Raw genomic sequence first — 14,669 nt, 5'->3', positions numbered from 1 at the left:
ACGGTCGCAGGGTCGGATCCTGCTCGGGCATGGATGTGTGTGATGTCCTTAGGTTAGTTAGGTTTAAGTAGTTCTAAGTCTAGGGGACTGATGACCTCAGATGTTAGGTCCCATAGTGCTTAGAGCCATTTGAACCATTTTTTTCTAAATCAATCGTAGTAACTAAAAAGAAAACATCTTCATATACACCTGTTTGCCATTAATTTGAAAATAAAGAGAATATATAGTTTTTCTACGCAACAGTATGTACGGCATATTTGCAGTTGTGGTACAATATCAGGTGGAGGTACATTAGGGTCGACAACCAGTAATGTGCTTGTCTACATTAGAGGTGAACACATGATGATCAAAGCACAGATGTTTGCGAACACTGTGCTTACCGCAGTCACCTGGTCGTCAGGGTGTGGCGTCCTTCCAGCAGCCCCGGGGTGGCCGACGTGACGAGCGAGCTGTGCCCGGGCTGCCGCGCCGACGACTGGGTCCAGCCGGCGCCGCCCCCGGCAGCCCCCGGCGCCGCCCCCAGCACCGCCCCCGCCTCCGCCCCCGGGCCGCCGCCGCCGGCGCGGACGCCGCAGCACCGCGCCACCTACCCGAGGCACCGCGTGGCCGCCGCCGGCGCCGCCGCCGCCGCAGCCACCGCCGCCGCAGTCGCCGCCCCCCACAAGTTCCGCTCCAGCGAGAAGTACTTCGAGCACAAGTTCTACGTCTTCGGCCACAAGTACAGCAGTGAGTGCAATCGCAGCCGCCTACCACTTTCCTGGCCTGCTCCTTATTCTACAGGTGTGCAAAACCGACTTCTGAATTAATGATGTGCTTCTTCAACTATCTCCTTTTTGATGCGTGGTGCGTAATAATGCGTACTCGCTGCCAGAACTGCAACCCGAGTCTGAAGTACATGATGACTAGCGACACGGCCCTGCTTAGCATGGCCGGACAAATTATCTGGCGTTGCGATAGTAAATAATAAAGGGTGTTATAAAAAATACTTGTACAAACTTTGGGGACAGACCCCTTAATTAAAAAAGAAAAAAGTACAATAAACATGAGCTCTAAAAAACATAACTTAAGACGTATGAGCCCTTGCTCGACAGAAGAGGCGTGTAACGAAGATGAAAAGTGTTCATATCTCTCAAGGTGGGCATTTTAGAGCCCCTGTTTAAAGACATTTTTTTCTTGTTTCGGTATTTTTGAAACTGCCTGTATACACCACCTTCCTTGTGACTCGTCTATCTGTTTAGTGATAAGTTTGATAACCATATCAAAATCCCTATAGTAATCCCTGAGATTTGCTTCATATACATATATAAAAACGCGACGAGGAACTTTATAATCTGTGTAGATAAATAATACAATAAACTCTACAGTGTCCGGTAGCTGAGTGGTCAACGCAACAGTGTGTCAATCCTAAGGGACCGGGTTCGGTTCCCGGCTGTGTCGGAGATTTTCTCCACTTAGGGAATGGGTGTTGTGTTCTTCTAATGACCATCATTTCATCCCCAACGACGCGCAAGTCGCCGAACTGGCGTCAAATCGAAAGACTGGCACCTGGCGAACGGTCTACCCGACGGGAGACCCTAGTCTCACGAAATTTACATTTTCCAACTCTACAGTCTGTTTTGAGTCCACGCAATAAATATGTATAACGACAGCTCGTCGAAACTCAAGAAGACGATTGGGTCGGTTGTCGAAATGTCGATCCATAAGCACAGAATTAGTCGATCACGACGGGAAAACATGAGAGCCAGTATGATTGGGTTCAAATGACTCTGAGCACTATGGGACTGAAGTCATCAGTCCCCTAGAACTTAGAACTACTTAAACCTAACTAACCTAAGGACATCACACACATCCATGCCCGAGGCAGGATTCGAACTTGCGACCGCAGCAGTCGCGCGGCTCCAGACTGAAGCGCCTAGAACCGCTCGGCCACATCGGCCGGCAGTATGATTGGGGGTATTGAGGAGAAAAAGAACACAGTTGTAAAAGTAGAAGCATGGGCCCTTCTCGAGAGAGAACAAGGGTATCAAAATTTTCAGTCTCAAAATGAGAAAACGACATCACTTGTCTAATAAAAAGACAGACAGTGAGTACTCTTCAGTTCTTGATACTTTTAATAAACTTCAACATAGTCTCATCCCCTCTGCACTCTACAATACAACTACCCCTTTATACTCATGAAGTAATAAGTGCTATCGACAGGGGATGTCAAATTGATTCCATGTTTTTAGATTTCCAGAACGCTTTCGACACCGTTCCTCACAAGCGTCTTCCAAACTGTGTGTCTATGGAATATCGCCTCAGTTGTGCGACTGCATTCGTGACTTCTTGTCAGAAAGTCACAGTTCGTAGTAATAGACGGAGAGTCATCGAGTAAAACACAAATAATATCCGGCGCCCCCAAGGAAGTGTTATAGGCCCTCTATTGTTCCTGATCTATATTAACGACATAGGAGACAATCTCAGTAGCCGTCTTAGATTGTTTGCAGATGATGCTGTCGTTTACCGTCTTGTAAAGTCATCAGATGACCAAAACGAATTGCAAAATGATTTAGATAAGAGATCTGTATGGTGCTAAAAGTGGCAGTTGACCCTGAATAAAGAAAAGTATGAAGCTATTAACATGATTACTAAAAGAAATCCGCTAAATTTCGATTACGCGATAAGTCACACATATCTGAAGACTGTAAATTCAACTAAATACTTACGGATTACAATTACAAATACCCTAAATTGAAGCGATCACATATATAATGTTGTGGGTAGAGCCAACCAAAGATTGCGATTCACTGGCAGAACACTTAAAAGGTGCAACAGGTATACTAAAGAGACTGCTTACACCACGTTTGTCCGCCCTGTTCTGGAGTATTGCTGTTCGGTGTGGAATCCGCATCAGATGAGACTGGCGGATGACATCGAAAAAGTACAAAGAAGGGCAGTTTGTTTCGTATTATTGCGAAGTAGCGGAGATAGTACCACAGACATGATACGTGGACTGGAGTGGCCATCATTAAAACAAAAGGCGTTTTTCGTTGCGACGGGATCTTCTCATGAATTTTCAATCACCAATTTTCTCCTCCGATTGCAGAAACATTCTTTTGGCACCCACCTTACATAGGGAGAAATGATCATCACGATAAAATAAAAGAAATCTGGGCTCGCACAGAAAAATTTAAGTGCTCGTTTTTCCTGAGCGCCGTTCGGGAGTGGAACGGTTGAGAGACAGCTGGAAGGTGCTTCATTGAACCCTCTGCCAGGCACTTTATTGTGAATAGCAGACTAATCACGTAAATATAGATGTAGATACGTTGACACTACAGAAAATGTTCAAAGTGGTTACGGCTCATTCTTACACTCAAAGAATGACGATATCGTGCGAAAATACCAGGCTGCCCTCCAATCTGATCACCTGTATGGGATGTTCCTAAAACATTTTACCATTGTAAATGGGTGCCCGTTATGTGTCCAAAGCTAGAGATCTGAGGGATTCAGGTCACGTGCACGGAGAGAGCATGTCACTGCAGGTTCTTAATAAATCCAGTATTCGATTAACGTTTGTATTAGGCACCATCGTACGAGTCTTAGAAAATTTGGTAGTACCCCATCGTGCGTAAGCCACATCAATCGACTTTCAACAAGGATAGCTTTATCCAATGGCGTGAGAAACTTGTCTCTCATAAAGCAGAGATAATACACGTCCAATGGCTGGACAAACATAAGAAAACACCAAAAACACAAGACATTACCATCCGTAATACGCTGCAGGAAAAGCATTGTCATTCAAAACAGCTTCCAGTCGTCTCGGAATGGATAAATATAAGTTCTCTATGGTTTTAAAGGAAGTCTTATACCATTCTTCCTGCAAAACAGTGGAAAATTAAGTTGATGACGGTGGAAGTGGATAGTGATCACGCACCCTTCTCTCCAAACTAGCCCATAAAGGCTCACTAATATTGCGATCTGGTGACTACGATGGCAGGGGACGTGTGACAATTTATCTTCGTGCTCACAAAACCTGCCCCGGACGATGCGAGCTGTGTGAACGGCGGCCCTGTCGCCTTGGATCACAGCGAACAAACGTTGTACAATGAAATGATACTGGCTGTGGGTGTTGATAGGCCGTCGGAGTGTTGCTGTCCAACGCTATCTATTGGCCAGTTCTTGCACCAGTTTTTGGTTTGAATAAAACCCTATGTCATTTCAGGCGTGCGTGTCCAATTTTACCTCTCTACTTACATTTTCCATGAATTAGTGCTTTTTCAAACGTTAACGGACTTATGGGTCATCCTGAATATTTTCTGCAAGCCAACAAGCGCTGCATGCGGGGAAGTATTTTGTACCATTACTATCATTCCAATTACTGTTCCACTAGCAAACACAGCGAGGGAAAAACTACTGTCTATATGCCTCCGTAGAAGCCCTAATTTCTAATATATTGCCTTCACGTTCCTTTCGCGAGATGTAGGACGTTAGTGGGATTAGATTCTTCTGCAGTCGCCTTCAAATCCCCTCTCTAAATTTCCGTAATACGCGCTTGTTGATAGAACCTGTCAGTCAAAGGTGGCACGCTTCTGTGTTGCTTTTAAGTCCTCGGTTAATCCGACCTGGTGGGGATCCCAAACACTCGAGCTCTACTCAAGAATTGGTCGCAGTAGTATTTTACATGTGATCTCCCTTGTAGATGAGCTACATGTTCCTAAAATTCTGTCAATAAACCGGTCTACCATTCGTCTCCTCTTCTACTGAACTTGCATGCTCGTTCCATTTCATTCCACTTTGCAACATTACACCTAGATATTTAAACATCGTGACTATGTCAAGTAATACATCATCAATAATGTATTCAAACATTATAGTAGTGCTTTTCCTACCAATCTAAACTAAGATTTTTCTACATTTGCAGCAAGCACCCATTCACCATACAAATAGAAATACTGTCTAAATCATCCTGTGTCCAACTCCAGTCACTCAGTGACGACACTTTCCCCATGTACACTGCTGGCCATTAAAACTGCATCACCACGAAGATGACGTGCTACAGACGCGAAATTTAACCGACAGGAAGAAGATGCTGTGATATGCAAATGATTAGTTTTTCAGAGCATTCACACAAGGTTGGCGCCGGTGGCGACAACTATAACGTGCTGACATGTGGAAAGTTTCCGACCGATTTCTCATACACAAACAGCAGTTGACCGGCGTTGCCTGGTGAAACGTTGTTGTGATGCCTCGTGTAAGGAGGAGAAATGCGTACCATCACGTTTCCGACCATGATAAAGGTCGCATTGTAGCCTATCGCGATTGCGGTTTATCGTATCGCGACATTGCTGCTCGCGTTGGTCGAGATCCAATGACTGTTAGCAAAGTATAGAATCGGTGGGTTCAGGAGGGTAATACGGAACGCCGTGCTGGATCCCAACGGCCTCGTATCACTTGCAGTAGAGATGACAGGCATCTTATCCGCATGGCTGAAACGGATCGTGCAGCCACGTCTCGATCTCTGAGTCAACAGATAGGGACGTTTGCAAGACAACAACCATCTGCACGAACAGTTCGACAACGTTCGCAGCGGCATGGACTATCAGCTCGGAGACCATGGCTGCGGTTACCCTTGACGCTACATCACAGATAGGAGCGCCTGCGATGGTGTACTCAACGACGAACCTGGGTGCACGAATGGCAAAACGTCATTTTTTCGGAAGAATCCAGGTTCTGTTTACAGCATCGTGATGGCCACATCCATGTTTGGCGACATCGCGGTGAACGCACATTGGAAGCGTATATCCGTCATCGCCATACTGGCGTGTCACCCAGCGTGATGGTATGGGGTGCCATTGGTTACACTTCCCGGTCACCTGTTGTTCGCATTGACGGCACTTTGAACAGTGGACGTTACATTTCAGATGTGTTACGACCCGTGGCTCTACCCTTCATTCGATCGCTGCGAAACCCTACATTTCAGCGAAATGGTTCAAATGGCTCTGAGCACTATGGGACTTAACATCTGAGGTCATCAGTCCCCTAGAACTTAGAACTACTTAAACCTAACTAACCTAAGGACATCACACACATCCATGCCCGAGGCAGGATTCGAGCCTGCGACCGCAGCGGTCGCGCGGTTCCGGACTACAGCGCCTAGAACCGCATGGCCACCACGGCCGACACATTTCAACAGGATAATGCACGACCGCATGTTGCAGGTCCTGTACGGGCCTTTCTGGATACAGAAAATGTTCGACTGCTGCCCTGACCAGCACATTCTCCAGATCCCTCACCAGATTTATAGAGAACGAGTGCGGTCCTATCACACACTCCTGGTGCACTGCTGGCAATACTCTCGTCCCTGATGAACACTTTTGAGCGCGAGTGTGTCATATAGCGGAGAACACACGACCGAGAACGATCATCCCGAAGCATGCGGGCGTATACAAGACCAATAGTGGTATACTGTGGCGTACTAGTGGCAGCAGTGCAAAAGCAGTTTCCCATCTGTGCTACGTACGCACTGCGTCGCCTAACAGAAGCGCTCCTGCAGCCATCGGCTGCGGGCCCGCGGCTCCTTACGGACTCCGCTTCATTAGGCGGTCTGATTCCTACACTGCGGTTCGCGTGGCGCCGCGACGCGCTGGTTTCGCGTGACCCGTGCCGAATGAATGTAATTGGGCCGATGCTCGCCGCCGGCAATCTCGGTCGCAGCCGTTCTCCGGGGCATCGATCCCGCGACTCGTGTCGAGTCTCGGCCGTGCCAGCTGTAGAGCACAGTGGCTAACTGCTCAGCCCATTACGCGCTTCCTTGCACGATCCCAACACTTACAGGGCCGCGAGAGATTTTGCGAGAGCTAGTTTTCGTAACACTTCATTTCCTATTCCAGATCTTAAACAATATTTAGTTTCCTTATTGATTTCTCACTTTTGCATCGACCATGGAGTCTCGTCCATGCTATTGTTACACCTTAAAGTGCTACAACCCATGTACTAGCGTAAGTGTAGTTCTGCGTTATACTGATTTTGCATTCGACGTTCAAAGTTAACTACCCTTGCTACTTAGGCATCATAACAACGCTCTGTTTCCGAAGCACTTTTGTTTCAGGTTCGTCTAAAATGCTTTTATATCGAACAGTGGCACAAATCGTTCGATCTCTGGTCCAGTTAAATTGGTATTAAATATTTGCGTAATGTCTGTGCAGCTGATTACCTGTTCCTATGAGAAACAGAGACAGAACTGCTGAATCGCGACTTGCATTGACCTCTGAACACAGATTAATGATTCTCAGACGGGTTAAAATTCTCATTTATGACTTGTTCTTATTATTATCACATTTTGGCCTATTAATTGCCGTACCTTTCACTAACAACTAACTGAATCCTGTTTTATTTGAGAACTTATCGAGCTATATAGCGGGGAACGACTGTCCACTCGGACAAAATGCGATCCAGCGGCTCGAAAAATTTCGTATCACACCCAGAATATCCATTTGCCTATGCCAAGTATCCGTCTCGACAATGCAATAAATAAAAACTCCTGTTAATATTTTGTAGTTTTTTGTAACTAACAATGACTTAAACGTAATTCATTAGCAAGCAAAAAAAATGTATTGCATAACATACTTCGCCATACACTGAAGAGCCAAAGAAACTGCTACACCTGCCTAAAATCGTGTAGGGCCCCCGCGAGCACGAAGAATTGCCGCAACGCGACGTGGCATGGACTCGACTAATGTTTGAAATAGTGCTAGAGGCAACTGACACCATGAATCCTGCAAGGATGTCCACAAATCCGTAAGAGTACGAGAGGTCGGAGATCTCTTCTGAACAGCACGTTGCAAGGCATTCCAGATATGCTCAATAATGTTCATGTCCTGAGAGTTTGGTGGCCAGCGGAAGTGTTTAAACTCAGAAGAGTGTTCCTGAAACCACTCTGTAGCAATTTTGGACGTGTGGGTTGTCGCATTGTCCTGCTAGAATTGCCAAATCCGTCGAAATGCACAATAGACATGAATGGATGCAGGTGATCAGACAGGATGCTTACGTACGTGGCACCTGTCAGAATCATATCTAGACGTATAGGGCGTCCCGTATCACTCCAACTGCACACGCCCCACACCATTACTGAGCCTCCAGCAGCTTGACTGGTCCCCTGCTGACATGCAGGATCGATGGATTCATGAGGTTGCCTCCATACCCGTACACGTCCATCCTCTCAATACAATTTGAAACGAGACTTGTCCGACCAGGCAATAGGTTTCCAGTCATCAACAGTCCAGGCCAGGCGTAAAGCCTTGTGTTATGCAGTCATCAAGGGTACACAAGTGGGCCGTCGGTTCCGAAAGCCCATATCGATGATGTTTCGTTGAATGGTTCGCACGCTGACACTTGTTGATGGCCCAGCATTGAAATCTGCAGCAATTTGCGGAAGGGTTGCACTTCTGTCACCAGTTGAACGATTCTCTTCAGTCGTCTTTGGTCGCTTTCTTGCAGGATCGTCTTTCGGCAGCAGCGATGTCGTATATTTCATGTTTTACCTCATTCCTGATATTCACAGTACACTCGTGAAATGGTCGTACGGAAAAATCCCCACTTCATCGCTACCTCGAAGATGCTGTGTCCCATCGCTCGTGTGCCGACTGTAACACCATGTTCAAACTCCCTTAAATCTTAATAACCTGCCGATGCAGCAGCAGTAAACAATTTAACAACTGCGCCAGACACTTGTCATATAGGAGTTGCCGACCGCAGCGCCATATTCTGCGTGTTTACACATCTTTGTATTTGAATACGCATGCCTATACCAGTTTCTTCTGCGTTTTAGTTTAAGTTAGTGTGGTTGACAGCTCTTTACTGTTGGTTATGCTAATGCCGGTAAACAGCCATCATCCATTCCACACATAGTTTATTTCTGTGCTGAATTTTAGAAGCGTAGTACCTCACTATATATATATATATATATATATATATATATATATATATATATATATATATATTTCCTTCAGAGCCACTGCGCAAGTGCTCACCATAGCGTTAGGAATCGATAGTATGAACACCACCATGCTCCCTCTGCCTGCAGTTGTCACTGTCGGATAATGAGCTGACTACCCTCTGCTTGACTCTTATATCTTAGGCGAACAGCGAACCCGGCGGTTGACGGCTCTGTCCATCCTTCTGAGGATGGCTGATGGTGAAGAACTTAAAAGACAATCATTACCAAGTATTACATTGATCAGTCAGAACATTATGACCACTTACCCAATAGCTGGTATGTCCCGCTTTGGCAGGGATAATAGCAGCAACGCATAGGCATGGAAGCAATGCGGCCTTGGTAGGTCGCTGGAGGGAGCACCACATCTACACACACAAATCACCAAATTCCCATAAATTCCGGGGAGTGTGCAATGGGCTCTGACACCGTGTTCCATCACATTCCAATGTGTTTGATCGGGTTGAGATGTGGCAAGTTGGGAAGCCAGCAGATCAATTGGAACTTGCCAGTATGTTCCTCGAACCACTATACCACACTCCTGGCCTTTTGACATGGCGCAGTATCTTGTTGGAAAATGCCACTGCTGTCGGGAAACATGATCGACATGAAAGGGTGTACGCAGTCTGCAACCAGTGTACGATACTCCTAGGCTGTCATGGAGCCTTGCACGAGATCCACTGGACACTTAGATGCCCACGAGAATGTTAAACAGGCCATAACGGAGCTGCTGAGAGCTTTTCTCCATTCCGCAGTACGGGTGTCAAGGAGCTGTTCCCCTGGAAGACGACGGATACGTGCCCTCGCTATGGGACGATGAAGAACGTATCAAGATTCATAAGACCCTGTAAGGCTCTGTCACTGCGCCAACACCCAGTGGTGATGGTCACTTCCTCATTTCAGTCGTAGTTGACGATGTCGTGGTGTTAACATTGGCAATTGCACAGGTTGTCGACTGCAGAGGGCCACTGTTAGAGTGTTCGGTCCACTGCGTGTTCAGACATACTTTTACTCCGCCCAGCATTAAGGTCTGATTTTAGCTCCACCATAGTTCGCCGACTGTCCAACCTACTATGTCCTACATTTGTAATGAAGGGTGACCGCCAAACTCCACGACGTCTGGACATGGTTTTACCTTGGTTTTGCCATGTGTTTAAGATACTCACCATAACACTCCTCGAACACCCGACAAGTCATGAAGTTTCCGAAACGCTCGTGCCAAGCCTCCGGGTCATCACAGTCAATCGTCGGTCAGGCTCAGATAGATCGCGCGCCTTCCCCATTGACCGTGCGGGATTAGCCGAGCCGTCTAAGGCGCTACAGTCATGGACTGTGTGGCTGGTCCCGGCGGAGGTCCGAGACCTCCCTCGGGCTTGGGTGTGTGTGTTTGTCCTTAGGATAATTTAGGTTAAGTAGTGTGTAAGCTTAGTGACTGATGACCTTAGCTGTTAATTCCCAAAGATTTTACACACATTTGAACCTTCTCCATTCTACACACGGACAGCACGCTCGCTGATACTACATGCACCGTGCGTGTCTGACTAGCCATCATTCCTTGCCAAATGGCGCTGCTATCGCCTGGACGGGGTTATGTAGATAGTAGGTCGCTAGCTGATCAGCGAGTATCTTTAACATAGACTATTCTCAGTTGCAACATACTTCACTTATGAAACTTCCTGGCAGATTAAAACTGTGTGCCGGACCGAGACTCGAACTCGGGACCTTTGCCTTTCGCGGGCAAGTGCTCTATCAACTGAGCTACCCAAGCACGACTCACGCTCTGTCCTCACAGTTTCACTTCTTCCAGTACCTCGTCTCCTACCTTCCAAACTTTACAGAAGCTCTCCTGTGAAATAGCCAGAACGGTAGCTCAGCGTGTTCGGTCAGAGAGTTAGCAGCACTCTGTAATATAAAAACTGAGTCAATCGATCAACAACGAACCTAAAACGGATGTCTTACGACGTCCACCACGAGCTGATGCAATGAACGAAAGCGAACAAAATGAGATTAAAAAAAAAATGGTAGAGCACTTGCCCGCGAAAGGCAAAGGTCGCGAGTTCGAGTCTCGGTCCGGCACACAGTTTTAATCTGCCAGGAAGTTTAATGTCAGCGCACACTCCGCTGCAGAGTGAAAATCTCATTCTACTTCAGTTATGATATATTCCTGTTCCATCAGGACAGTCTTTTAGTTTTTTTCTTTTCTATGTATTTCAGCATATGGGTTTAATTTTCTTTCTGTTTTCTTCTTTTACCTTTTTCCTTGTTCTTCTTCCTCTTCCTTGTCTGTTCCTGTTTCTCAACAAGGTCGGCAATGTTATATGGGTTTTGGCAATGTTACCGACGGTTCAAAAATGGTTCAAATGGCTCTGAACACTGTGGGACTTAACATCTGAGGTCATCAGTCCCCTAGAACTTAGAACTACTTAAACCTAACTAACCTAAGGACATCACACAACACCCAGTCATCACGAGGCAGAGAAACTCCCTGACCCCGCTGGGAATCGAACCTGGGAACCCGGGCGCGGGAAACGAGAACGCTACCGCACGACCACGAGCTGCGGACCGTTACCGACGACTGGTGGCCGGATGCCCCCTCCCTCACGTCACCAATTATATCGTTTAGCGGCAAAAATGAGCGTCGTTTTAAGTCCCGGTATAATAAACGTTGGCCCTCAGCGAGCCCATGACTTAAGCCCCGCATTATAATACGCCAAGAATTAACGAAAAGAAATTCCTTCTGAAAACAAGATCGCTAAATATTGTTTATTACACGATCCCGATATCGAAGGAAGCTTGCTATCATCATCCCATCTTCAGAAATTTAAAGTGCATACATATCAGTTAAATAGTGGAAACAGTCCTATGACTGATATGTATGTTCGTTAAATTTCCGAAGATCAGATGATGACAGAAAACTTCTGTAGAAACAAGCCATTGTGAAAGAAATAATTTTTAGCGAACTTGTTTTCGAAAGGAATTTCCTTTCATTAAACCAACGGATCGCTCCCATCCATAAACAGGTGCAATCTACGCTCTAAAAATTTTCTACCACAAAATCATGCATAAAGCGTCATATTGGCTGGACTGGGAAACTCACGGGAGGAGTTCACGTGCAGACGTTCCAGAGGAAACGCAGTTTTCATCTTCAGAACTAAACTTTCGGCATTTTTCTCAAAATTAGACTTTTTTCACGAGTGCTTTACCGTTTCCTGAATGCTCTGCTGCTGAACCTCGTCTCCAGCCGTGATTACATCTGCATCCTTGAACACGATCCCCTGCTTGCTCTTCAGTTTCCGTGGCTTCTTAAGCTTTTTGAGCTAACACTAATTCGGTTTTAAAAGGCGCTGATGCGATGACTATAGGACTGCAGGCTTTTTGTCCACTATTCGAGATCCTCTTTCTGTATTTTGGAACGGGAGTGAAACAAATTGGGCTTGTCTTACAAAATGTGAAATCATGAGGATCCTCATGTTTAGCTGATGGGAGAGAAACAGCCAGACATACCAAAGATGTTGACTGATTTAGGTCAAACAATTTGCGGTCCGTCGGTGAAGTGTCGGAATCATTGAGTGGGGGAGATGATTTGGCTTCACACTGAAGTTTGCACTCCAACAGATTATTCGTGCTGGAATCCTGTTTTCAATGGTTCACTAGATTACTAAAGGAGACCCGAATGGGCCACTAGCACTCTTACGAGTAACACTTATTATAAAGACTCCCATTCGCTGATGTCAAGGTACTAATCAGCTTTTTACCCTTATTGCAAAACACTTTTCCCACTTTAAATTGTACCGCAGTAATGCCATTCCCATCAACGCTGTAAATTCTCTCAGGAGTGAGTTTACTTTTCTCATAAAAATCTTCCAGAAGCTACGGAATTTATCCGAGTTTTCTTTACTGAACCCAAGAGCGCTGTTGCAGAATTTTTCAGTAGGCTTCATTTTTGATAACATGGTTTTATGGCACTTAAGAAAATAGCTAATCAACTTTTGAAGGCCATTCTTCGCAAGTAATTACGTGCTAACCCAAAAAAGAAGTTTCCACTGCAAGTCAACAATGAATCAGCTCTTCTTCAAGATCTTCACCCGAAATTGTTGCACTGGCTCTTTTTGTTTTTCATTCTTTCTCAAGTATATGTGTTATTTTCGAAATATTAAACTCTTTACTCGCGTTGTTCCATCTCGTCTTCTTCTTCCAAACTGTATCTATAGCTTTAGTTATTTTAGATTTACTTCACTTTCTGTGGTCAATTTGACTCATATCCTCCGGAATCTCCTAAAGAATTCCAAGAGAACAGGAGCGTGTACAAACATAGACATACTATAACGGTAACTAATGGGGTCGGGTTTATGGAACTACAGCCTACATTTTGTTTATCCAAAGTATTTTTAATCAGGTTTTTTAATGAAACGGTTTAGTGATAATGATTAACCTTAAATCTTACCTATGAATAATACAGGGCTATTACAAATGATTGAAGCGATTTCATAAATTCACTGTAGCTCCATTCATTGACATATGGTCACGACACACTACAGGTACGAAGAAAAACTCATAAAGTTTTGTCCGGCTGAAGCCGCACTTCAGGTTTCTGCCGCCAGAGCGCTCGAGAGCGCAGTGAGACAAAATGGCGACAGGAGTCAAAGCGTATGTCGTGCTTGAAATGCACTCACATCAGTCAGTCATAACAGTGCAACGACACTTCAGGACGAAGTTCAACAAAGATGCAACAACTGCTAACTCCATTCGGCGATGGTATGCGCAGTTTAAAGCTTCTGGATGCCTCTGTAAGGGGAAATCAACGGGTCGGCCTGCAGTGAGCGAAGAAACGGTTGAACGCGTGCGGGCAAGTTTCACGCGTAGCCCGCGGAAGTCGACGAATAAAGCAAGCAGGGAGCTAAACGTACCACAGCCGACGGTTTGGAAAATCTTACGGAAAAGACTAAAGTAGAAGCCTTACCGTTTACAATTGCTACAAGCCCTGACACCCGATGACAAAGTCAAACGCTTTGAATTTTCGGCGCGGTTGCAACAGCTCATGGAAAAGGATGCGTTCAGTGCGAAACTTGTTTTCAGTGATGAAGCAACATTTTTTCTTAATGGTGAAGTGGACAGACACAATGTGCGAATCCGGGCGGTAGAGAATCCACATGCATTCGTGCAGCAAATTCGCAATTCACCAAAAGTTAACGTGTTTTGTGCAATCTCACGGTTTAAAGTTTACGGCCCCTTTTTCTTCTGCGAAAAAAAACGTTACAGGACACGTGTATCTGGACATGCTGGAAAATTGGCTCATGCCACAACTGGAGACCGACAGCGCCGATTTCATCTTTCAACAGGATGGTGCTCCACCGCACTTCCATCATGATGTTCGGCATTGCTTAAACAGGAGATTGGAAAACCGATGGATCGGTCGTGGTGGAGATCATGATCAGCAATTGATGTCATGGCCTCCACGCTCTACCGACTTAACCCCATGCGATTTCTTTCTGTGGGGTTATGTGAAAGATTCAGTGTTTAAATCTCCTCTACCAAGAAACGTGCCTGAACTGCGAGCTCGCATCAACGATGCTTTCGAACTCAGTGATGGGGACATGCTACGCCGAGTGTGGGAGGAACTTGATTATCGGCTTGGTGTCTGCCGAATCACTAAAGGGGCACATATCGAACATTTGTGAATGCCTAAAAAAACTTTTGG

General features: G+C 45.7%; 1 protein-coding gene across 1 annotated transcript in view; it reads left to right on the top strand.

The window, feature by feature from the left end:
* Nucleotides 1-14,669, top strand: part of LOC126095594 (arrestin domain-containing protein 17-like) — a 197,935-nt gene that overhangs the window by 44,242 nt on the left and 139,024 nt on the right. The window contains exons 4-5 of the mRNA XM_049910367.1: nucleotides 264-331; nucleotides 634-726. Of these exons, the coding sequence (XP_049766324.1) occupies nucleotides 264-331; nucleotides 634-726 (161 nt within the window). The remainder of the gene's footprint in view (nucleotides 1-263; nucleotides 332-633; nucleotides 727-14,669) is intronic.

This window comes from Schistocerca cancellata, chromosome 8, assembly GCF_023864275.1.
Source record: "Schistocerca cancellata isolate TAMUIC-IGC-003103 chromosome 8, iqSchCanc2.1, whole genome shotgun sequence".
Taxonomy (NCBI): domain Eukaryota; kingdom Metazoa; phylum Arthropoda; class Insecta; order Orthoptera; family Acrididae; genus Schistocerca; species Schistocerca cancellata.
The sequence above is the reverse complement of the archived record's forward strand: the minus strand, read 5'-3'. Positions and strand labels throughout refer to the sequence as shown.